We start from the raw sequence: 27,050 nt of genomic DNA, 5'->3' as shown, positions 1-27,050 counted from the left end.
GAGGAGGATCGCAACAGACACCTCCAGACGCTGAAAGATGCCCTCATAAGAACAGGATATGGCGCTCGACTCATCGATTGACAGTTCCGACGCACCACAGCGAAAAACTGCACCAACCTCCTCAGAAGACAAACACAGGACACAGTGGACAGAGTACCCTTCATCGTCCAGTACTTCCCCGGAGCGGAGAAGCTACGGCATCTCCTCCGGAGCCTTCAACATGTCATTGATGAAGACGAACATCTCGCCAAGGCCATCCCCACACCCCCACTTCTTGCCTTCAAACAACCGCACAACCTCAAACAGACCATTGTCCACAGCAAACCTCCCAGCCTTCAGGAGAACAGTGACCATAACACCACACAACCCTGCCACAGCAACCTCTGCAAGACGTGCTGGATCATCGATACAGATGCCATCATCTCACGTGAGAACACCATCCACCAGGTACACGGTACATACTCTTGCAACTCGGCCAACGTTGTTTACCTGATACGCTGCAGGAAAGGATGTCCCGAGGCATGGTACATTGGGGAAACCATGCAGACGCTGCGACAACAGATGAATGAACACTGCTCGACAATCACCAGGCAAGACTGTTCTCTTCCTGTTGGGGAGCACTTCAGCGGTCACGGGCATCTGGCCTCTGATATTCGGGTAAGCGTTCTCCAAGGCGGCCTTCATGACACACGACGGCGCAGAGTCGCTGAGCAGAAACTGATAGCCAAGTTCCGCACACATGAGGACGGCCTCAACCGGGATATTGGGTTCATGTCACACTATCTGTAATCCCCACAGCTTGCCTGGACCTGCAGAATCTCACTGGCTGTCTTGTCTGGAGACAATACACATCTCTTTAGTCTGTCTTGATGCTCTCTCCACCCACATTGTTTGTATCTTGAAGACTTGATTAGCTGTAAGTATTCGCATTCCAACCATTATTCTGTAAATCGAGTTTGTGTCTTTATATGCCCTGTTTGTGAACAGAATTCCCACTCACCTGAAGAAGGGGCTTAAGGCTCCGAAAGCTTGTGTGGCTTTTGCTACCAAATAAACCTGTTAGACTTTAACCTGGTGTTAAACCTCTTACTGTGTTTACCCAAGTCCAACCGCGGCATCTCCACATCATGAGATTTACAGGTCCATTGTTTGGATCTGAATCCACTAATAATGTCAAATTTTCTGCCAAGCCTTTTGCTGCCATCATTTCAACGCAGGATCAGCACAAACTCTGGAGAAATGGTGAGCAATTTGCTGTTATCTGAAGAAATGACGCTAAGCGCCCATTTATGCTGTTCCTTTAGGGTGCCTTACATTCAAGTTATAGTGGGCAGTTGGGTGAGTTGTTAACTGGAAAAATATGCAACTAATTTTTGCAGCTAATTAAGCACTTTTTGAAGTGTAGCCACTGTTGAAACGTAAGAAACGTAGCAGATAATCTGCACTCAGCAAGCTCCCATGATCACCAATACGATAATTACCAGGGAGTCTAATCTTTTGCAAGGTTGGTTGAGGACATAAATGTCAGCCAGGGCTCAGACAAAAATATAATTGCTCTTTGAAACATTGACACAAGAATACATAAATTCCTAGTTCACCCATGTTGCATTTAAGGGTTTTTTAAATTCATTCCTGGCACGTGAACATTGCTGGCTGAACCAGCCAGTATCATTGCCCAGTTAAGAGACAGCCACATTGCTGTGGATCTGGAGTCACGTGTCGGCCAGACCAGGTAAGGATAACAGATTTCTTTCCCTTAAGGATGTTAGTGAACCAGATGGATTAGTACAACATTTAACAATGGTTTCATGGTCATCATTACACTTTAATTCCAGATTTTGATTGAATTCAAATTTCATCATCTGTCATGGCAGGATTTGAACCCAGGTCTCCAGAGCATTACTCGGGATTGTTGGATTAATAGTCCAGTGATAATAACACTATGCCACAGCCTCCCCCACGATGCACTAGGGAATCCTTCTAGGAAATTCCCACATAAGGGCTTACCCAGCAATTGTCCAGAAGTCTAACTTCCCCTGGACAATTGCACTGGGCTGGGAACCACCCAACAGAAGTAATTTAAATCAGTACCTCCGGATCGTTCTGCCAGTTTTCCCTGATTGTAACTCTGAAAGAGTTAGAAGGAATGAAACACTTCTAACTCCAGAGTAACTATTTAAACACCCAGACACACACACACACACACACACACACACACACACAGACACACACTCAGCCTCCCAGTGGCTCCACCACACCACCCCCACAGACCGGACCTTTTACATCCACTCCTAGTCCAAACCCCGAACAGCCCCACTCCTGGTCCGACTTGTCATCCCCACCCCCACTCCATTCCGACTTGCCACCCTCAGGTCCGACCCCCCACTCTCCAGTTCAACCACTGCCCCCCACCCCTGGTCCAAGCTGACCCCCACTCTAAACCCCCCACCTCTCCAAAGTCCAATACCCCCTTCTCCGGTCTGACTCCAGTCCAACACATCCCCCCATACCCCCACCCACCCTTCCTGGTCTGAACCACTTACATATGAAACTTACGTTCTCACTTTAAATTGTCCCTTTAAACATCTCCTTTAAGGCCATTCATGCCATAAAAAGGGGCATTCCATTTTTCTCTGCAGCCCATTTGCTCCTCACTCATGCTGCCAGGGGGTGCGCTTCACTGCTCCTGTCTCACCCAGCCTGAGGAGGAAGGTTGGGCAAGACAGAGATTTTGCAATCTTGACGTGGGTAAATCCATCAAGAATGGCAATCTGCTGGAGGTTGCTACTCTCAGGAAGTTACGAGCCAAGATCTTTTATATCGATCTGGGAGGGGAGATGTGGCCTAAATTTAAAAGGTCATCTAAAGTGCAGCACTGCTGATAGTGCAGAGAATGATCAGTGGGCAGAACTTCCTGTTTTTGAGACTAAGGGCCCTATTTTACCATTGCGCCGCGCCCGTTTTCGGGCATGAAAACGTGATAAAGTCGGGTGTGAGGCCACTAACGCGATCCACACCTGCGTCCGCGCAGATGGCCACTTTACCAAAACCCGGGAATGGCGGCGATCCGATTCGCGCCCGAAACGGGCGCAACGGCGATTTAAATGCATTTGCATGCATTTCAATTGAATTAATGAACTGCCCGCCCAACTTTATCAGCATTTCCCCCTTTACCGCCGCGTTCGCCGATCCAGAATCGCGCCAAAGTGAACCTGCTGAATAAAAGTCTGAATCGGGCGCTCCAGCTGCTGAAGGGGCGTGTTCACTGCTTCCAACAGCTCTCTGACTCAGATCATGGGAGGTGGGGGAGGGGGGGGAGGGAGGCGGTCAGATCATTCTCTGGTTGGGGCGGGGGAAGAGGAGCAAGCGGGTCAGATGTATCTCCGGTGGGGGGGGGGGGGGGGGAGCGGTGGGGGGAGGGAGACCTGATTGTTGTCTAGTGTGGGGGGGAGGGGGGAGGGCCGATCGTTGACTGGAGGGGGGCGGGAGGGCCGATCGTTGTCTGATGGTGGGGGGAGGGAGGGCCGATCGTTGTCTGGGGGAGGGGGGAAGGCCGATCGTTGTCTGGAGGGGGGGGAGAGGGCTGATCGTTGTCTGGTGGTGGCGGGGGTGAAGGTCTGATCGTTGTCTGGTGGGGAGGGAGGAGGAGGTGGGACAGATGTTCCTCAGGGGTGGGGGTGGGAGCGAGGCCAGACCATTCTCTGGGGGGGGGGGATGAGTGAGGCCAGATCATTGTCTGGGGGGTGGGGGGGTTGAGTGAGGCTAGACCATTCTCTGGGGGGGGTCGGGGGGGGTGTGAGGCCAGATCGTTCTCTGAGGGGGGGGGAGAGGAGGGAGGCGGGTAAGATGTATCTCTGGTGGGGGGTGCGGGAGGGGAGGCCCGTTCGCTCACTGGTGGGGGATGGGTCAGATTGATCTCTGGTGGGGGGGAGGGGGGCAGGGGGATCTGCTGCCACTCTGCGGGCGATCGGTGGGGGGGTTGGATAAGGGGGGCAGTGATGTGTGTGGCCACTTTACCAAAACCCGGGAATGGCGGCGATCCGATTCGCGCCCGAAACGGGCGCAACGGCGATTTAAATGCATTTGCATGCATTTCAATTGAATTAATGAACTGCCCGCCCAACTTTATCAGCATTTCCCCCTTTACCACCGTGTTCGCCGATCCAGAATCGCGCCAAAGTGAACCTGCTGAATAAAAGTCTGAATCGGGCGCTCCAGCTGCTGAAGGGGCGTGTTCACTGCTTCCAACGGCTCTCTGACTCAGATCATGGGCGGTGGGGGGGGGGGGGGGGGGGGAGGGAGGCGGTCAGATCATTCTCTGGTTGGGGCGGGCTCCCGCTTTTCGCTCCCGGGCCCCTTTCTCCACCTTTAGTGGCCCGGGAACGATCTGACACGGGGCGCGCTTTTTCAAATTGTTTTCCAACTGCGCATGCATAGTTCAGTACTCCAATCATTTCGGCCACGCTAAGCCCCGCCCACAGCGGAAATGGGACCCGCGATTTTTTTTTCGGGCAAAGTGCGTATGGGAGCGCCTGAAAGCAGATTTCTAAGTTGGATCTGAATTAAGCCCAGATTCAGCACTTGGAATGAAAATGGTAAAATCAGGCCCTAAGTGTGGTGGCAGACAGGTTCCTCTTCCCTCCCCAACAACCGTTTGCAAAGCATTCCTGCCACTTTGCCTGCATCACACCCCCTCCCACATCTTTGTTGCCCTACCCCACAACCTTTTACAAAGCCTTCCTGCCCCTATGCCCCCTGTGTGGCTGTTAATCGTTCCACCCCAAGCCCTTGCAAAGCTTTCCTGCCCCTCTATCTCCCAGTCTGCCTGTTACCCTTCCCACCACCCCCTCCTTCAACCCTGATCAAAATGCCAGCCTGTGAATGTTCAGCCCTGTCTAAGTTTCATGAACAGTTGAGCCCCCCAAGACAATTGTGGCACCCACCTGGAGCAGACCGAACGTACACCACCCCACCTGATTGCAATACCTGATCTCCTGGTCTGAATACGACTGCATAGTGGCATCCTTGTGACTATGGAGGCACCCACTGGGAGCAGACCAGCACTGCACCCCCAACAATGTGGTATTCCACTGGCATTGCAATGAGATCGGCGCAGTGCTGTGGCAGGTAGGCTGTATATGTTGCGCTCGCCTCAAAGTCATGAGCGAACTGAGTACTGACAGGTGCATGTCACTTTTTCACATGAGATTCAGGCTGACGTGAGGCTGACATGACACAAGTTTGGAAGGCAGCAAGTGATTCCAGTGAGAAGCTAATTTAATGAGTATCCATGATATGGTAATATGATAAGTAACAACTAGTCTTCACACCAATACTCAGTGGGATACCCGACCTGCTATCAGCCCGCTGCAGTTGTGTTGCTCACTAGCTGTGCCATGGAGAACCCACCACGGAGAGTCAGCTTCAGCAAGACCAGAAGATCCCGCCAGCAAGATGGGTGAGAAAATCCTGCCCACATTACATTTGTCCTGTAAGGAATGATTGCTATCGAAACATTAACACAGAAGAATGCAGATAGAATCGACCACTCTCAACACACCCTTGCCTTCCCAAAAAACGCTTTATTTAAATTGATCGAACCTTTAATGAAAATAAATCATCTTGCAGTCACAGCAAAAGTTGAACAAGTAATAACGTTTACACAAACTAAAGTGCTTGAAATTAAATATATAGATAAGCGTGCACATTAAGGAGTTGATCATCGCAATAGATTGTGAATGATTAAACCTGAACAATACAATCAATAAACACTCACAGAAAAATTACTCCACTTTTATACGTACAGAATGCACGGTACAAAACAATACACTTCACTCAGTGTGTAATGGAGGGACAATGGTTAAATCAATGAGTGAAATCATGAGCATAGGAGTTGTGGAAATCTGACTCTTGCTCCTCCAAAGGGCGATAGAGGGTTGGAGCAGATAACATTGTCAAGACTGTAATAATAGACTTTTGAATGGATGTCACGGGATCTGGGTTAAAGGATAGTAAATGTGGCTCAGGTACAGATTAGTCATGATCTAATTGATTGGTAAATTAGGCGCGAGGGCTGAATGGTCTACTCCTGTTCCAAGAGGCTTTCTGATCTTGTGAGTATGAACCTCACAACTAGGTTTTGTAGTGCTGCTGAGACCTACAATAGAATCATAGCATTCCTACAGTGCAGAAGGAGGCCGTTCGGCCATTGAGCCTGCACTGACAACAATCCCGCCCAGGCCCTATCCTCGTAACCCCACATATTTACTCTGCTAATCTCCCTGACACTAAGGGGCAATTTAGCATGGGCCAATCAACCTAAGCCGCACATCTTTGGATTGTGGGAGGAAACCAGAGCACCCGGAGGAAACCCACACAGACGTGGGGAAAACTTACAAACTCCACACAGACAGTCACCCAAGGTAGGAATTGAACCTGGGTCCCTGGCGTTGTGAGACAGCAGTGCTAACCATTGTGCCACAGTACCACCCACAAGCAGTTTGAGGTTATTATAGGTTGCCCGTGTTTCTTTCTTCTCAATGTTTATTGATTTAAAAATCAATAATCACGCTTCCACCAAAAGAGAAATTGGAGACAATCATATTAAGCAACATATCAAGCTCCCGGTCTTCTAGGGATAGATTTTCAAATTATAGCTGAGCTATAGATTGGTCATGTTGTGGGAAATTCACCACTTCGGAGTCAGACTTGGAGGTTTAACAAACAGTTTTATTCGGACAAAGCTTTGGGAGAAGCGCTGGCACTCTGCAGTACAGGCAGTCACCTTCTCAACTACACAATGGTAGTTGAGCATCTTTTATACTTTTTAGATAATAGACAGTACGGACATTAGCCATTAGCACATCGTTACAAGTTGAGTAGACAGATACGGACATCGACAGTTAACACACCGTTATACATAGACAAGTACGGACATTGACAGTTATCACATCATTGTACATAGAGTAGATACATTTATGCAGTTATGTCCTCTATCAATGGCTGATCTTGTTATATACATTTATGCATTTATGTCCCCATCAGTGGCTGATCTCGTTATCAAACTCATTGTTCTGGGTCTGCTTTTATCTCAAGTTTAAGGTGCCTCAAGGTCTGACCTGTTTCCAGCAGTAATTTAAACAGTACAGGTTTTAACTCTTTGTGTAATGTCTGTGCCCAAAGTCAGTGCCTCTTAATGTCCTTTCCCAGAGTCCATTTTGTGCCAGGTAACCATTTTGTGTCCTTTACTTTGATTTCACTCCAACAACTCCCCCTTTTGGTCAGGATTATTATTTAATAATCCACAGACCAACAACAGCAGCATCGTTCACAGGTAGATGTCCATCTTCTCCTTTCCTTCCTCATAATCCTTGGTATCTTCGGGGGTTCCCATCAGGGATTCTTCCTCGATGATTACACTAGCTCCTGGCACAATTCGAGTCATCATTACTTTGCAACAGACATTAAGACATCTGACAATTAAGTAACAGACAAGTATTATTGCAATGAGAATGATCAGTCCATGCATTAAATAGGATCCCCAGGATCCCCCCACTAGCCATTCGAGCCAGCTACTTCCCTTCTTGGGTCCTTGTCTAAAGTCATCAAGCTGCTTTCTTATGTTATTAATGACTTGGGTGATGTTATAGGATTCATCTGTGACATGTGTTATACATTTGTCTCCTATGATTGTGCATACTCCCCCTCACTCCCTGGAGCCCCCTGCACACAGGATCTGTGGGATTTATAAGTTCCACACATCTTCCCTGTACAACCCTTTTATATTTGCCAATTTGTCCTTTACAGGGTGCGTCTGACGTATCTGCTGTATATAAGTCATGGGGGGTCCACCCAGGGGTAGCCACAAATAGGGCTTCTACAGGTTGGGCTAACGGGTAACATACGGTTTGATTCCCGTGTAAATGTACATGAGCCTTGTAGAGTAGGTTATCCTCTAGTCCAGTCAAGTTTACAGTCGCGACAACACAGAGTAATACAGTTAGATACGCGATCTTATACATGTCCACAACAGGCAAGTATCAATCTTACTACTTTATGTTAACAATTTTCCAAAAGTTATATTGCCAACCCGAACGCGTCAGTTACTCTTGCTTGTCGTCATCACCTGTTTTGGGGAAAGCACTCTGGTCACTTTAGTTCATTCATTCGTTTCCTTGTGTAATTTCAGCTGGGTCCAATGTTTCCATACACCTTTCCCTCTTATGTCCAGACAGGCACAGGTATCTCCACTAATTAGAACTTCATATGGCCGATTCCATTTTGGTGCAAACCCTGGTTTTTCAGGTAATGTTTTTACTAGGACGCGACTTCCCGCTGTTGGGACGTCAGGGAGCATCTCAAGCTCTCTCTGTGCGTCTCTTTCTTCCTGATTATCCTTTACTAATTTACGCATCCCTTTTAGTTGGGCGCTTAGTTCCAAAACATATCTTTTGATTTTGTCTTTTAGTGGGCCTACATCGGCCCCACCTGTTATGATGCTTTCTGGTAATTGCATCGCCCTTCCTGTCATCAGTTCATAAGGGGTTAATCTGGTTGTCCGGTTTGTGGTGGCTCTGATTAGACCAGAATATGAAGCCTCTTCTCTCTGCCCATTCCTCCTCTATCAAAGTACAAAGCCAGGACAGTAAAACTTGAAAAGTTACAGATTCAGACATAAGAAACGGCAAGTCACATTAACCCTTAGAATACTGAACACTGAAGTAAAACTTAATTATAAAATCTTGCTCTTCGCATAATAATTTAAAGAAATATTCTCTAGCTCTGTACAATTCTTGATTAAACTCCCAGTATTTAAATTTGAAGTGGATCACTTTTACCAGCATCAGGGAGAGGGACAGTATGTATTCAGTACTCGGAAGGCTATTTTGGTGGAATGGAAGTCAGTCAGTAACATGAAGATAGAGGCTGGGTTGTGGAAAATCACAGAACTCCGCATCATTACTGCACCCACAAAACATCTTTCCTAAATCATTGCAATTTCTCCCCACTGAATGAATGATTAAGAGAGAAGTGACAGTGCAACAAAAGCATTGGTCGTTTTCCCTTCTCACAGGCAGAGCGTGCCGTTCAAGATCCTGCTACTTTTGATGGATGCATCCTACGAGGGAAAGGTGTATGAGGCTGCAGAGGTGAATGGGGATTGCAAAGCCAAAAGCAAAACACTTGCACCCCCTCCAATTAAAAGGTGGTTTTGAACCATGCCAACTAGTTCATCAATTCACTTATACGTCAGTAGTGCAAAATATTTAATTACATATCCCCCCTCCATAGAAAGCTTAGTGTGAATCAAATAACACTTTGCACTGGCTTTTTGGCTGCAGCTGGACATCCATTCATTTGTATGTAATCCTATCAAAAGATATCGCTTTCCTCATTAAAATCACATGCCATATAGCTCCAATCTTTATTTGATGTACTCTTACATTATATCTAATTTGGTCATTTGTTTGCTTGCAAGCGCCGCATTACAGTACTTCACAAAATGCCGCTACCCTACCTACAAAGAAGTGCATTCAAATACTTAGCACCAACATTTAGCAGCGTTGTGCAAGTTATTACAAGCTATGGCAAAGAATGGTTAGATGCTTGGAATAAATAGCCTTTTCATGGAGGAAAACAGGAAGCTCCTACAGAATTATGTTTTTATCAATACACAATATATAGTACAGTGGAGCCCCGTTGTAATGCGAAATCGGATATGACGCGATGACGAGATGGACCCTTTTTTTTGCTATTTCCGATTTAGTGATTTAGCGCGACCCCAATTTAGCGCGACCCCGATAACATTCGCGATGGCATTTTGTGGACCCCGACCGTTGCGTTACAATGGGGCTCCACTGTATATAAATATATTATATAAAATTGGTTAAGGCTTTTCAGGATTTGATTTTATTCTCGGGTCTATATGGCAGTGCTATACTGTATAATAAAAATGAGCAAGTGGCAGTTGTATCGTACCACTTTACACATCGTAACCGTGATATCCAAACCCTTTTAATTTAAGTTGTTTCTATTTTTAAACTGAGTTCCAGATTAAAACCCCTGCATTTTAGAAAAGTAACAGGCGCCAAATCAAAATCAAAGTAAGTACAATACATACTGGTTAATTGATTAGAAACATTTTGGTTTGATTTTTAACTGGCTAGATTTTAAGCTTTGTAGTGTTTTTATATTTGGCAAACCTTGATCAATAGATGGCACATGAAATTCCAATGGCAGTACATAATTTTAACCAGTTACAGAATACCAAGCTATCAGACGTTCGTAAATCACTATATTCTGTGGACCTTAATACTGCATTCTAACTGGGCAATTTGCATTGTTGTTGTTCTCCAGAAGTTAGTACTGTAGTCAGGTTTTCCTTTGGATGGGCTAATCAGAACTATCATCAATGTTAGACGATGTAATTTGTTGCATGTTAACGAAACAACATAATACAAACCTTGAATTTCATATTGGTCCAAATGTTATTTAGAACTAGGACTGATGGCCAGTTGATGGCAAAACAAGTTCCAACAATTCATGGTGTTACAATGTTTGGCAATGTTTGGCAACAAATGCAGATTAAAAATACATAACGACAACATCCTTATCTGCATTGACAACTGAGATTTTAATTGATTAATCTCCTGCTGGAACTTGGAGTAATCAGAACTACGATTCATTTCACTAACTTGATATATTTTAAACTGACTCATAGACAATACATTTACCTCATTCTTTTGTTCCTGTTTTTCTACTTTTCCACAAAATTACTTATTTTCTTCTCTCAACTTCTCAACTAACTCTCTCATAATTTCTACTTCAAGACAAAGGAAAGAGCACATGGTTCCCTCCAAGGTTTAAATCCTTTCTTAACAAAATTTGAACCCAGGATCATTCAAAATTCAAATTGGTTATTTCAAACTTCAATTTATGTACTTTGATTTTGAAATTTCAATTTACTCTCCCATTTTTATTTAAACTCTATCAAACCCACTGTTGTAAAATCATAATTAGCGGAAGAACATTAAAACATTAAAGCAAACAACAACAAAAACATCCACGCAACCACTTTATTAAACACACACAGACACACATGGAAGCTTCCAACATTCATTCCACAGCAATTCCTCTTTCATTCAAACTTAACATTTTAAACTGGGATTAAAATAAAACATTTAAAGAGAATACAGAAAGTTGATTAAGACAGTCGCTTTTATTCTTCTTTCTTCCAAACTGTAATTAAACTCAAAAACAGAAGTAAATTCAAGAAATCTTATACTTAAATTTTAACAGTTTTAACACTTCCTCAGCCCCCCCCCCCCGAAATTAAACCAAAGTGCAAAGCACCGCATCCACTGCCCGCAACAAACACTCCACAAGAACAAACAGGCTTCAACAACTCCTGCTCTCAATCTAATGCAACAACAACCACCTACATTCGACAAGCAACCAGACCACACTGAAGTACAAAAACTAAGATTTCTCCTCCCCGTCTCCAAGTACACCACTAGCCCATTCCACTAATTCATCATAATCCTGGGACATAATCACTCCCATTTTTAGGGTGGTTTGGTGAGTGCTAGAGAGACCATCATTGAAAGCCTGGATGAGCGCTCGATCCCCACAGCCTGGGTTCCCTTGCCCTGAGCATTCCTGGTATACTTGGAACGACCATTCCCCGTACTCAGAGGCTTCTTCCCCCTTTAGCTGCTTGGTCGTTGTAATTCTGCTCCAATTAGTAGGAGCATTTCCTAAAACTCTCTGGACTTCTGTTTTAAACTGGGCGAAGGGTGCCTGTTGGGCATCTATTTCTGCTGTTAGGGCGACTACGTGTGTCCAACGTCCCCCACTATAATCTTGTGCTGGGGGAGTGGCGGGTCCTCCTGCTACCTGCCTCTATTTATCTGCTGGACATGCTGCCCTGACCAGTTGGTGTATGTCCCTCAGGTGCAGTTGGTGTCCTATCCATACTGTATCTAATTCTTCCCAGAATTTAGTGTTCGCGCTTCTAGGTTGTAGTTTACCCAGGGAAGCCATTATCTGCTGTATTTCACCTGGGGTAAATGGTTTATAATTTGCTGTTGGCTGCGCATCTGTTCCCCCTCGGGTTACTGGCGCTAAGTTGTGTTCTAGCGCTTCCCATTCCTCTGGAGGGGCAGTTGGTCCCTGTCGTGTGGACTCATAAGGGGACAGAGGAACAGTGTCCCCTCCCCATTGATTCTCTTCTCACACTCGGTTCCATTTCTCCAGTTCCCTTACTCTGGATTCTAACTTTCTAATCTCTTTATCTTCGGTCCAATTTTTAGTGGAAGCAACTACTTGTTCAATTAGTCCCGCTAATTGATGTATTAATAATACCCCTGCCTTCTTTGTCTTGTCTCTCTTTTCCCCGTCTATCCATTTTCTCTGCTGTTCTAAGGTCTGAGAAACATCCCAGCCATCCCTTTGCATCCTCTTTATCAATGCATGTCTGTCTGTCATGTACTTTCCAATGAGAGATCCTGCCGGTCCCCACTTAGTTTCTTTATCTGCCATCTCGCAGACTTCACTACCCCCGGCCACTATTGCCTCCTTGGCAACATGTTTTATCTACCGTATGGCCACGATTACTTCCGAGCAATGTGTTTCTCCACCATTAAGGACTTCACTACCCCCGGCCACAATTACTACCCTAGCATCGTGTTTCTCCACCGTTAAGGGTTTCTATTTATACTCACGGCCACTATTGTCTCCTTGGCAACGTGTTTCTCCACCGGAGTCCGGCTCTAGGTCAGAGTGATCAGCTCCTTTTCCGCACCGCTTTACAACGTGACAGTCCAGTACCCAACTATACAAACTTTCATGCAAACAGGTGGCAAACTCTGCGTTTGTTCGCCACTACAGAGTTTGATGTTAACCGACCTTTGCCACTTGTGCTTCACGATCCTAAGTGCCCTTGTGCCTCTATGCCCACTTCAGGGTCCTGACCTTCGCGTGGGGGATTTTTCCCCTCTTAACAACTGGTCTAAGATTGCGCGTTTGAGACAGGCACTTCCTTGTCCTCTAGTCAGTCAGCACAAGTAACAGTCAATCAATACTTATTACTATACCATCCATACCATAAATTCCCCTTAATTTTTACCTCTTTTAAACTGTATTGTTGACTCAGTCTGACTCCCACAGATTCAGTGATCTCTACCTCGGTTTGCCAATCGAGGTCAACCGATCGAACTTACCAGCAATGAGATCCTGCCGACTATGCCAATTTGTTGTGGGAAATTCACCATTTCGGAGTCAGACTTGGATGTTCAACGAACAGTTTGATTCGGACAAAGCTTTGGGAGAAGCGCTGGCACTCCGCAGTACAGGCAGTCACCTTCTCAACTACACAGTGGTAGTTGAGCATCTTTTATACTTTTTAGATAATAGACAGTACAGACATTAGCCGTTAGCACATCGTTACAAGTTGAGTAGACAGGTACAGACATCGACAGTTAACACATCATTATACATAGACAAGTACGGACATTGACAGTTATCACATCATTGTACATAGAGTAGATACATTTATGCAGTTATGTCCTCTATCAATGGCTGATCTTGTTATATACATTTATGCATTTATGTCCCCATCAGTGGCTGATCTCGTTATCAAACTCATTGTTCTGGGTTTGCTTTTATCTCAAGTTTAAGGTGCCTCAAGGTCTGACCTGTTTCCAGCAGTAATTTAAACAGTACAGGTTTTAACTCTTTGTGTAATGTCTGTGCCCAAAGTCAGTGCCTCTTAATGTCCTTTCCCAGAGTCCATTTTGTGCCAGGTAACCATTTTGTGTCCTTTACTTTGATTTCACTCCAGCAGTCACTCATTGTAGAAACTGTACATTGATTTCATTACAAAGAAAATTGGGCATTTTTAAAAATTAATAATAGGTGACCACAGATTTACAGCAAGATGGCAATTTAAAAATCTACTCCATTCAGAGCAAAGCTACGTTAATTCTTTGTGTTTGCCTTTAGCATTTAATGGTATATTCATGAGCATGTTTTTCTGTTTGGTGGATCATTTCTCAATACTTTTTACTCATCCTCATTATTGTCATGTGTACCCCACCCGAAAGGCGAGTCCATGGCTCATAGCTTTTATTCCCATCTCTCTCTATCCTGTACCAGTCTTTTAATTTTTGATTAACTTCTTTCATCTTTCAAGCCATCCAGCATTGATATTCTCTTCCTTCCCTTGCCTTGAAATCTTTCCTCCCTAACATCTCTTGTTTGTCTGTTTCCCTATAAGATTTGCCCTGCCCAAACTCTCTGCCTTTCCCCAATTACATTCAGCAAAAGTCTTTGTTCATTCTCCTCAGCGCTTTATCATTCATTGCAGCTTACCTCTGTGGAGAAAATAGCAGAAGGAAACTCTTCCCCCATTTTACCATTCTTTCTTGCCTGTTTACTGACATCCACTTTCTCATTGAACCACAACATGGGAAAACAATGGTAAATTTTGCAATTAGACAGATATACATGGGCGAAATGCCCCCAAAACACATCTGATAGGACAAGGTATTAGTGTTGGATGGTGCAGTGTTCTAGATGTTATCCTTGTTCTCCATAATGTCTACTTCAGTCCCAACAAATGGAAGGAAAGTCACTACCTACTGGCTGGAAGGGTCCTATATCAAATGGGAGACCACTGTCACTAGCGTGGCTGATTCCAAAGTAGTTGTATGTGAAATGGGTTCACGCAGTCTCAATCCAGTTCCCAGTGGGTGCGAAGACTGGTGTTAAATGCACCACTAAATTGGTTATCTCAGCTGGATAGCTGATTTCAAGAGAAAGTGAAATATCTCATAACAGGTTAATTTCCCTCAATTCCAAGCATGTTGTTGGGACAAAATCGAAGGTGTTCTGTTCTGGATCTAACAACCTTGTGCTTGAGCTCAGGGCATCTGAAAGAGGCAGAATTCCATTGTGAGGGCAAAACTCCTTCAGTTTGATGAACACCAAATTCATACAGGAATAAGTTTACTTCTTGGAAATGGGTTGTCAATAAAGCAAAAGCAAAATACTGTTGATGGAAATCTGGATTAAAAAGCAAAAAAATGCTGGTGCGGTTGAGGCAGCATCTGTGGAGAGAGAAAGCTCATCAGTTTTATAAATTAACACAGTTCTTCTCTCCACACTTTCTGAGTGCTCCAAATATTTTCTGTTCCGATCAAAGTGGGAACAACGCTGGTCTGAAAATGTTTCCTCGCTGTTAAGTGCGTGCCACTTTTTCAGAGAACTTTTACACTGAGCTTTTACACTCTATTTCCATACTCTCGCAGGTTCCACCCTTCCTGGTAGTGGTCAACTTGACATGTGAGGTTAAGTTGTTCTTTGTCACAGTGCCACACAAGCGCTCTTGGAAATTTTTCGTGAAGAACAGGAGCAGAAGGGGGTTGATGCAGCTGTGGGCATAGCTGAGACAGATGCTGACATGGTAGATGTAATGAAAGAGTGAGGTGGGGGTCACGGAGGTCAGGTTGAGCACCTGCATCACGTGAAAAGGCAACCAACACATCAGAAAGACAGCTATTACCATGAGAACAGTTTGGGTCGCCCTCTTTGCCTGCACTGATTGCTTCCTGCCCACTCGCCGGAGTGATTTGAAGACATGAAAGAGAGTCATTGAGTAGAAAGTGCTTATAATAATGAGGGGAATGATAAATCCCAATATGGACTGATAGAGTGTGTACCAGTACATATCCTTCGCTCCAGAAGGTAGGTCCAGAGCACATATTTCAGAGCCTCCCATCTGAATAGTCCTGGAATATAACATGACTGGGATTGTCAGCAATAAGCTGCCCAGCCACACGAGAGCGTTCACGAGCATTGTTCGGCAGATGGTTCTTTTCTCCGTGGTGGGGTGGACTATTGCGATATACCTGCCAAAGAACAAAATAATTCATTGGTTAGAGTTAAACTCCCATACTGTCTTGCTAGATTAGTACAGTAACATTGTGTTAGCCTGCTGGAATCAGATGTTACTGATATGCTGGGGTTACTGCTGTAACACAGTTCCGATGGTAGCATTATGCCTGAGATTAATGGAGTAATATTGTCCTTCTGATGTTGCTATTCAGGGATTAATGCAGTAACACTGTTTTGGTGGTTCAAGTTTGTTGTTATTAACTGTTGGCAGTACTTTTTTTTTAAAAGTTAATTTCTGGGATGTGGGCGTCACTGATTAGACTAGCACTTATTGCCCATCCCGAGTTGCCCTTGAGAAGGTGGTGGGGAGCTGCCTTTTTGAAAAGCTGCAGTTCCTGCAGTGTATGTACACTCATCCTGCTGTTAGGGGAGGAGTTCCAGGATTGTGACCCAGAAACGATGAAGGAACAGTGGTATGTTTCCAAGTCAGGATGGTAAGTGGTTTGGAGGGGAACTTCATAGAACATAGAACAGTACAGCACAGTACAGGCCCTTCGGCCCTCGATGTTGTGCCGAGCTTTGTCCGAAACCAAGATCAAGCTATCCCACTCCCTATCATTCTGGTGTGCTCCATGTGCCTATCTAATAACCACTTGAAAGTTCCTAAAATGTCCGACTCCACTATCACAGCAGGCAGTCCATTCCAGACCCCAACCACTCTCTGAGTAAAGAACCTATCTCGGACATCCCTCCTCTATGTCCCACCATGAATCTTATAGTTATGCCCCCTAGTAACAGCTACATTCACCCGAGGAAATAGTCTCTGAACGTCCACTCTATCTATCCCCCTCATCATCTTATAAACCTCTATTAAGTTGCCTCTCATCCTCCTCTGCTCTAAAGAGAAAAGCCCTAGCTCCCTCAACCTTTCCTCATAAAACCTACCCTCCAAACCAGGCAGCATCCTGGTAAATCTCCTCTGCGCTCTCTCCAATGCTTTCACATCCTTCTTATAGTGAGGTGACGAGAACTGCACACAATATTCCAAATGTGGTCTCACCAAGGTCCTGTACAGTTGCAGCATAACCCCACGGCTCTTAAACTCAAACCCCCTGTTAATAAACGCTAACACACTAAGGCCTTCTTCATGGCTCTATCCACTTGAGTGGCAACCTTCAGAGATCTGTGGATATGAACCCCAAGATCTCTCTGTTCCTCCACATTCCTCAGAACCTTGCCGTTGACCCTGTAATTCGCACTCAAATTTGTCCGACCAAAATGAATCACCTCGCACTTATCAGTGTTAAACTCCATCTGCCATTTTTCGGCCCAGCTCTGCATCCTATCAATGTCTCTTTGCAGCCTACAACAGCCCTCCACCTCATTCGCTACTCCACCAATCTTGGTGTCATCAGCAAATTTACTGACCCACCCTTAGGTCATTTGAACATTTTGGTTTAAACTAAATTTAAATTTAAACATTAAATCTTGGTTTCAGACAAAGCTCGGCACAACATTGAGGGCCGAAGGGCCTGTACTGTGCTGTACTGTTCTATGTTCTATGAAGTTCCCCTCCAAACCACTCACCATCCTGACTTCGGGTGATGGTGCTCCCAGGTTTCTGTTGCCCTTGTCCTTCTAGGTAGGAAAGGTTGCAGATTTGGAAGATACATTAATAGTGGAAGTACGATAGCAACATTGTCCTTATGGTACAGATGTGTTAAGATTATTGCTGTAATTATTTGTGAGACCTGCTGAATTTTTAGAAAATAGATTTAGCTAGTTCGGATTAATTCTGAGTTAGCCCACCATGGAACTGTGTTAATAGTACTGAAATGGTGCTTTGGAATTCTCCTTAATTATATTGCAGAGTTAATTAAACTTAGATTCATCAGTTGAGAAGGGACAGGAGCAATCTGTGACAGAGAATCATTCCAGGAACATTTTGGAAGCTGTTTGGACGGTGAATGCCAAGGCAATTGTAGTTAAGTGGCTTGGGCAGGTGCTGAGAGAATGTGACAGTGAGGAAATTAACTGAACATGCTGTATCAAATTACAGTTTTCTATTGACGTTCATCCAGCTCTCTCACTCTGCCAGCCTGCATCAAGATTCGTGTTAGCTTGAGAGCATGGTGTCACATTGCTGTCAATGGGTAAAATAGCTGAAACAACTGGAAATGTTCAACTAAAAATGTTGAGCAATGCATCAGTCACTTGTTGAGCCACTGAAGTGAGCGGCAGAGTGTTTGACATTGCAAATAAGCTCACTGCTAAGGTGTAAAGAGGTGAAAGCAGAAAAATGCTGGTGAACTGGCAGAGCCATCTCTCAGGTTGGTTGTAAATGTCCTTGCAGCAGATGGCACAGCGAGCTGTCCATCACCCTGCTGAGCAGAGCCTGCAGAGGCAATCCCCGGTAGATGTGCCACAAGAGAGGAGCTAGACTTTAATATACTCCCTCCCCAGTACCCTCTTACCCGCCAAAGCACTAATATAGCCCCATCCCCAACACCCACCCACTCCCCCTACAAAGCGGGTTACAACTAACGAAATATTATCACTGTTGTATAGGAAACACAGCAACTAATTTAGTGCACAGGAAGATCCCACAAGCATCAACATAATTATGACCAGGTAATCTGCTTTAGCAATGTTGGTTAGGATTAATATTGGCCAGGGCAATGGGAAAGAACAGCAACACAGTGGCACAGTGCTTGGCACTGCTACCTCACAGTGCCAGGGAGCTGAGTTCAATTCCAGCCTCGGGTGACCGTCTGTGTGGAGTTTGCATGCTCTCCCCGTGTCTGTGTGGGTTTCCTCCGAGTGCTCCGGTTTCCTCCCACAGTTCAAAGATGTGCGGGTTAGGTGCATTGGCCATTCTAAATTGCCCCTTAGTGTAAGGGGAATTAACAGGGTAAATACATGGAGTTATGGGGATAGGGCCTGGGTGGGATTGTTGTTGGTGCAGTCTTGATGTGCTGAATGGCTTCTTTCCGCACTGTAAGGATTCTATGATTCTAAGAACTGCCATGCTCTTTGTCAAAATACGATGATGAAATCTTTTATGTCCATGTGAGGAGGCAGAGGGAGCCTCAGTTTAACGTTTTAACTCAAGCTGGGATGAAGGAAATGCAACGGCCTGCAGATAGGATTGCTCACTTAAAGACGATGTGCTCAGTCTGGTTCTAGTGTCAATATTTTCTTTCATTGTATACTTTTTCAACCATGAAACGGAGTGTTCTAAATCCAATACGCACTATTGATTTTCATTTGATTGGTCAACCATCACATGAATCTGTAGTTTGTATTTAAATGTTAGATTTCTCTCTCGGACGCCAGTGCAGGTTGTACTGGAAGAGATTCCTCCTTTTTTTAAAATTTCCTCTTTTCTTAAATCTCTTCCAGTCCTAGCAATGGATGGTAAATATTTCAATTACAGTTAGTTTTATAGTAAATTTGCAGATAATATCCTGGATTTTATGGACAGTGGCAAAGTACCTGCCCTCGAAGAAAGCTGTCCACAAAGGTCTCACGATCGAACAAAGACTCAGAGAGAAACATCTGCCCACTTTTCTGGCCCAGCCATTTGTTCCTCTCTGGCAAAATTGCCCAGGAGTAACTGAAGCATTATGCGACACCTTTCTTAATGTTAATGCAACCCTCTTCCATTGTCAACATCAATGAGGGGGAATTCTAACCCCCAAAAACAGGCTGGGCGGGCAACTGACCTACTCCCAGGAGGCAGATTGCCTCATTAGGATATTTAAATGACCAGAATGTCTGAAATGTAACTCATCTTCTCATCAGCTAAATGGAGGGGAAAACCATTTGTGGAAAAGGTGAGGTTGTGGCACTGAATTGTGGGTCAGGTGGAGTGGGAATGAATCCTCCGGCCCATTGATTCTTCCATTCGCATCATCATTGCCTTCTTCCCGGAAAGGTACTGGTGAACTGGCAGTGCCATCTTTTGGGTTGGCTGTAGATGTCCTTGCAACAGATGGCACAGTGAGCTGCCAGAACCTCTACCCCAGAATCGGAGATCATACATTCTCCCAACCAGATATCAGTAACCAACCACCCTCTGCCCACGAGCTGCAGCCCACTACATTGCACTTCCACTAGGTCAGCCGCAGATTCCCTGCCTGCACATTCTGGTGCTTTTTTTCAAACTCTGGAAGGTAAAGGCACTATGGCATTTCATTTTTTTAAATCAGAAATATGATTCAAGGATTCTTCAGACAAGGAATTGTTGAGTGGTTCAAAAATGGACACTCAATCATCATTCAGCTCACTTGGGATGTAAATTAACCCTCATTGTTTGGAGATCACAAAGTACTGGATGGGCTGTTTACCAATTGATTGTGATTACAACACGCCATTACAGACAGAGCAAAAAAACATAGAGATAAATCAAAGAAAAAAACAGAGTTACATATAAACTATTTGAATCCTTCAACTATTTGCAAGGCCATTTCTTTATATAAAGCACCCTAGCCTGAAATTCACTCCCAGGCATCCCATCATTCTGCATAGAAGTACTCTTATCCCCTTGATTAGATTCTAGCTGAAACTCACTCCTTGAATCTATTATATGTAGACCACCTGAATTCCTTGATTAGTATTCAACCTGAAACACCCCATTACAAGTATCCAGTATTCTGCATAACAATGATCTGAATCATCACCTGAACAATTAAATGTTTAATTTTTTTTTTATTAGTGTCACAAGTAAGCTTACATTAACACTGCAATGAAGTTACTGTGAAAATTCCCTAGTCGCCACACTCCGGCACCTGTTTGGGTACACTGAGGGAGAATTTAGCATGGTCAATGCACCTAACCAGCATATCTTTTGGACTGTGGGAGGAAACCAGAGCATACAGAGGGAACCCATGCAGACACAGGGAGAACGTGCAGATTCCACACAGTGACCCAAGCCAGGAATCGAACGTGGGTTCCCAGTGCTGTGAGGCAGCAGTGCTAACCACTGTGCCATTGTGCCGCCTCAGAATTAGATTATGGCTGGAAACACATTCCAAGATATCCATTGTTCCATGTATAATCTCTTTGAATTCAAGGATGTACTATTTATACTGAATATAATGTATACATTGTACCTATTATTTCAGCTCATCTCAACAGCAGCATAACATGCGCTTCCACATATCATCCGAAGAACGGGAAGAATTCAAATGGTTGGCTATACCACTGCCTGAATTTATCGGAATCTGATCTATTGTCCATCCAGGTATTCATTACTCCCATGCCCGGGACTACCAGTGGGTCTACCAGCAGCGGAGGCAGCTTGCCCTTAGCTGCTGGTGGGATCTTCCCATCCCACCAAAGTCAATGGCCATTTAGATTGCTGACCGGAGGCGCCACTGGGGAACCTATCACGGGGGGGTGGGGAGGGGGGGGGGACGCGGGGGGTCTACTTCGGTGGGACTGGAAGATCCTATTGGCGGGAATGGTCAGAAAATCTCGGCCCATATAAATGTGTTTTCCTTTGTTCTTTCATGGGTGTCGTTGGCCACCATGTGTTTCCCATCCTTAATTGCCCTTGAACTGAGTAGCTTGCTGAGTCATTTCACAGGGCAGTTAAGAGTCAGCCACATTGCTGTGAGTCATAGGAACATAGGAAATAGGAGGAGAAGTAGGCAAATTCAGTCCTTCGAGCCTGTTCCACCATTCAGTCAGATCATGGCTGCTCTCTCCCTGGTCTCAAATCCACCTCCCCACCTGTTCCCCACATCCCCTTATCCATTTTTAAAAATTAGAAATACATCTATTTCCTTCCTGAAACCATTCAACAATTCTGGAGTTTAGAGTCATATGTAAGCCAGATTGGGTAATGATGGCATATTTCCTTCCCCAAAGGTCATTAGTGAACTAGTTGGGTTTTTACAACAATGGCTGAAGCAGTAGCTATCATGGTCACCATTACTGAGACTAGTTTTACTGTTATTTACTTTAAATTCCATCTGCTGGCATGGTGGGACTTGAATCCGTGAGCCCAAGACATCAGCCTGGGCCTCTGGATTAATTAGTCTCGTCATATTATCACTATGTCTATAAATAAAGCGTCCAAAAGCCTTGATGACATACATCTCCAGCTTTTGCTGATCTCTGTAAATAACATCACTTCACTGTGAAATCCATTTACGAAGCTCATTGATATTTATTGTTTCCAAAGCACTGTATAGATGATGAGCAAATGTGCTAAAGCACTGGAGTGGGACAGCATTCTTTGATTCTGTCAGACAGCATTAACTTTTGCAGAGTGCTTCTTCAATTAAGGAAAGTGGAGCCCCGTTGTAACGCGATGGTTGGGGTCCATAAAATGTTATCACGAATGTTATCGGGGTCGCGCTAAATCACTAAACCGAAAATAGTTAAAAAAAGGTCCAATGATTCATCGCATCATATCCGATTTCGCGTTACAACGGGGCTCCACTGTATCTGTATCTTATGAATAAACTAAGCAGGAATTTGAAACCAAATACAACCAAGAGAAACAAAAACAAGTTCTGTGTTTTCACTTCCAGGCAAGCATAGATAGAACATAGATAGCTGCTGCTGTTCTTTTACCCAGCAATATCCTTCTGCACCTCTGTGTAATGATCCTATATGTTTGCGGCATCCCCTATGGACCATCCCCTACGGACAAGCCCTCCATATACACAGGATGAGGAGGATCGCAACAGACACCTCCAGACGCTGAAAGATGCCCTCATAAGAACAGGATATGGCGCTCGACTCATCGATCGACAGTTCCGACGCGCCACAGCACAAAACTGCACCGACCTCCTCAGAAGACAAACACGGGACACGGTGGACAGAGTACCCTTTGTCGTCCAGTACTTCCCCGGAGCAGAGAAGCTACAATATCTCCTCCAGAGTCTTCAACATGTCATTGATGAAGATGAACATCTCGCCAAGGCCATCCCCACACCCCCACTTCTTGCCTTCAAACAACCGCACAACCTCAAACAGACCATTGTCCGCAGCAAACTACCCAGCCTTCAGGAGAACAGTGACCATAACACCACACAACCCTGCCACAGAAACCGCTGCAAGATCATCGACACGGATGCCATCATCTCACGTGAGAACACCATCCACCAGGTACACGGTACATACTCTTGCAACTCGGCCAACATTGTCTACCTGATTCGCTGCAGGAAAGGATGTCCCGAGGCATGGTACATTGGGGAAACCATGCAGACGCTATGACAACGGATGAATGAACACCGCTCAACAATCACGAGACAAGACTGTTCTCTTCCTGTTGGGGAGCACTTCAGCGGTCATGGGCATTCGGCCTCTGATATTCGCTAAGCGTTCTCCAAGGCGGCCTTCGCGACACACGACAGCGCAGAGTCGCTGAGCAGAGACTGATAACCAGATTCCGCACACATGAGGACGGCCTCAACCGGGATCTTGGATTCATGTCACACTATCTGTAACCCCCACAACTTGCCTGGACTTGCAAAATCTCACTGGCTGCCCTGTCTGGAGACAATACACATCTCTTTAACCTGTGCTTAATGCCCTCTCCACTCACATTGTCTGTACCTTTAAGACTTGATTAGCTGTAAAGACTCGCATTCCAATCATTATTCATTATTCTGTAAATTGAGTTTGTTTCTTTATATGCCCTGTTCGCTGTTTATGAGCAGATCTCCCATTCACCTGACGAAGGAGCAGCGCTCCGAAAGCTAGTGGCATTTGCTACCAAATAAACCTGTTGGACTTTAACCTGGTGTTGGTCCTATACACAGCAATATCCACCTTTGTTTGTGTAATGTTATGGGTCTTTTAACCAGCAATATCCACCTGCATTTCTGTGTAATGTATGGGTCTTTTACCCAGCAATATCCACCTGTGTCTCTGTGTAATGTATGGGTCTTATACAATATCCACCTGTGGTCTCGGTGTAATGTATGGGTCTTATACACAGCAATATCAACCTGTGTCTCGGCATAATGTCTGGGTCATATACACAGCAATATCCACCTGCGTCACTGTGTAATGTATGGGTCTTATACACAGCCATATCCACCTGTGTTTCAGCGTAATGTATGGGTCGTATACACAGCAATATCAACCTGTGTCTCTGTGTGGTGTATGTGTCGTATACACAGCAATATCCACCTGCGTCTTTGTGTAATGTATGGGTCTGATACACAGCAATATCAACCTGTATCTGCGTCATGTATGGGTCATATACACAGTAATATCCACCTGTGACTCCGTGTCATGTATGGGTCTTATATACAGCAATATCCAGCTGTGTCTCTCTATATCGTTATGGATCATAGAGAAAAGCAAATAGGTAGCAATGTGGAGGACAGAGTTTCTTCTAATCTATCATGATTATGCACTTCTTCCATATGAATTGGAGCAGCATATCGATACCCATCTCTGGATAGAGTCTTGCTGTCTGGCTCCAAATGCAAACCGGACCATAATAGAACAGTGACTGTTATTAGAATTTTAGTCCAACGGGAGACAGGCTGAGCTCACTCACGACTGGTGATACAGAAATGTCAATCCTTTCTCTTTCTCTCCGGCCCAGTTTTGTAATAACCGCTTGTTGTTTTTTTCTTTAACTGAGTGCCAGAGTTGGGAGGCCACGTCTCAAAATGACCAACCCCGCCCCCCGCCCCCCCCCCCCCCGCCCCCCCCCGCCCCCCCTCCGCCAACAAATGAGGAGAGTTAAACATAAAAGTGGAGTGTCAGGAATGAATGATGAGCCACTGACAAGATTGGAATTTAAAAGCTTGAATATAATTGCGTGGGCAGATGTGACTGAGGAAGATGATCGTCTTTTCACAATTTCTGTGAATAGCTAAGAGTAGGCGGTGGTGCAATGAATGCGAATTTTCACATTGCAGGAATGCAAAGGGCAAAATAAATATTGCTTATCACCCAATTTTCCATCCTGGTCCCCATCTTAACTGTTATTGCAAACAGTTCTCTCTCTTCAGCTGTTGTCTCCCTCCTGTAATTCTCATCCCTTACCTCAAAAAAACAACCCTTGACCCCTCTGGTGTTGCAAACTACTGTCCCATCTCCAACCTCCCTTTTCTCCCCAAAGTCAAAGAATCATAGAAACCCTATAGTGCAGAAGGAGGCCATTCGGCCCATCGAGTCTGCACCGACAACAATCCCAAAGTCATTGTGTGGAATTTTCCATTTTTTATTCAAAGTGTGGAGGCGGGCGGTGCCTATGGTGTTGTTTTCCGGTTGGCCGGAATGGTGGGAACACACTCCCGATTCCACACTTGCAGACTTAGAACATAGAACATAGAAAAGCTACAGCACAAACAGGCCCTTCGGCCCACAAGTTGCGCCGAACATAGGCTTACCTATAACCCTCTATCTTACAAACTTCTATGAACTTATCCAAAAGTCTCTTAAAAGGCCCTATCGAATCCGCCTCCACCACCACTACCGGCAGCCGATTCCACACACCCACCACCCACTGAGTGAAAAACCTACCCCTAACATCTCCTCTGTACCTACTCCCCAGCACCCTAAACCTGTGACCTCTTGTGACAACCATTCTAGCCCTGGGTAAAAGCCTCTGAGAATCCACTCTATCAATACCTCTCAACATCTTATACACCTCTATCAGGTCACCTCTCATCCTTCGCCTCTCCAAGGAGAAAAGACCTAGCTCTCTCAACCTATCCTCATTAGGCATGCCAGGCAACATCCTTGTAAATCTCCTCTGCACCCTTTCTATGGCTTCCACATCCTTTCTGTAATGAGGCGACCAGAACTGGGCACAGTACTCCAGGTGGGGTCTGACCAGGGTCCTGTACAGCTGCAGCATTATCTCCCGATTTCTAAACTCAATTCCTCTATTGATGAAGGCCATTATTCCATACGCCCTCTTAATTACAGCCTCTACCTGCGACGCTGCTTTGAGCGTCCTATGAACCCGGACCCCAAGATCCTTCTGATCTTCCACACTGCCAAGCGTCTTACCCTTAATATTATATTCTTTCATCCTATTCGACCTGCCAACATGAACCACCATACACTTATCTGGGTTGAAGTCCATCTGCCACTTCTCCGCCCAGTCTTGCATCTTACCTATGTCTCGTTGCAACTGCTGACATCCCTCTACACTATCCACAACACCACCAACCTTTGTGTCATCAGCAAACTTGCCAACCCATCCTTCCACTCCCTCAACCAGGTCATTTATAAAAATCACAAAGAGCAAGGGTCCCAGAACAGATCCCTGGGGCACTCCACTGGTGACCGACCTCCATGCTGAGAAAGACCCATCTACAACCACTCTTTGCCTTCTGTGGGCAATCCAGTTCTGAATCCACAAAGCAATGCCCCCCTTGTATCCCATGCCCCTTCACTTTCTCAATAAGCCTTGCATGGGGCACCTTATCAAACGCCTTGCTGAAATCCATATAAACTACATCTACCGCTCTTCCCTTGTCTATGTGTCCAGTTACAACTTCAAAAAATTCAATTAGGCTCGTAAGGCATGATCTGCCTTGGACAAAGCCATGCTGGCTATTTCTGATCATACTATTCCTCTCCAGATGTTCATAAATCCTGCCCCTCAGGATCTTCTCCATCAACTTACCAACCACTGAGGTCAGACTCACTGGTCTATAATTTCCTGGACTATCTCTTCTCCCTTTCTTGAATAACGGAAACACATCCACAATCCTCCAATCCTCCGGAATCTCTCCCATCTCCATTGATGACGCAAAGATCATTGCCAGGGGCTCAGCAATCTCTTCCCTCGCCTCCCACAGTAACCTGGGGTACATCCCATCCGGTCCCGGTGATTTATCTAACTTGATGCTTTTCAAAAGCTCCAACACATCCTCTCCCCTAATGTCCACATGCTCAATCTCCTCAGTCCACTGCAAGTCTGTACTGCAACTATCAAGATCCTTTTCCACTGTGAACACTGAAGCAAAGTATTCATTGAGTACCTCTGCTATTTCTATCAGTTCTATACAGACTTTCCCACTGTCACATTTGATAGGTCCCACTCCTTCACATCTTATCTTCTTGCTCTTAACATACTTGTAGAATGCCTTGGCGTTTTCCTTTATCCTGTCTGCCAAGGCCTTCTCATGACCCCTTCTTGCTCTTCTAATTTCCCTCTTAAGTTC

At 45.1% G+C, this 27,050-nt stretch overlaps 1 protein-coding gene across 1 annotated transcript in view; it reads right to left on the bottom strand.

Moving 5' to 3' along the window:
* Positions 1–7,327: 7,327 nt before the first annotated feature.
* Positions 7,328–27,050, bottom strand: part of mchr2b (melanin concentrating hormone receptor 2b) — a 63,232-nt gene continuing 43,509 nt past the window's right edge. Inside the window, exons 2-3 of the mRNA XM_078231479.1 lie at positions 15,273–15,908; positions 7,328–7,472 (exon numbers count right to left, since the gene is read on the bottom strand). Coding sequence (XP_078087605.1) covers positions 7,328–7,472; positions 15,273–15,908 — 781 coding nt within the window. The remainder of the gene's footprint in view (positions 7,473–15,272; positions 15,909–27,050) is intronic.

This window comes from Mustelus asterias, chromosome 16, assembly GCF_964213995.1.
Source record: "Mustelus asterias chromosome 16, sMusAst1.hap1.1, whole genome shotgun sequence".
Taxonomy (NCBI): domain Eukaryota; kingdom Metazoa; phylum Chordata; class Chondrichthyes; order Carcharhiniformes; family Triakidae; genus Mustelus; species Mustelus asterias.
This window is presented reverse-complemented; position numbering and strand designations above follow the sequence as displayed.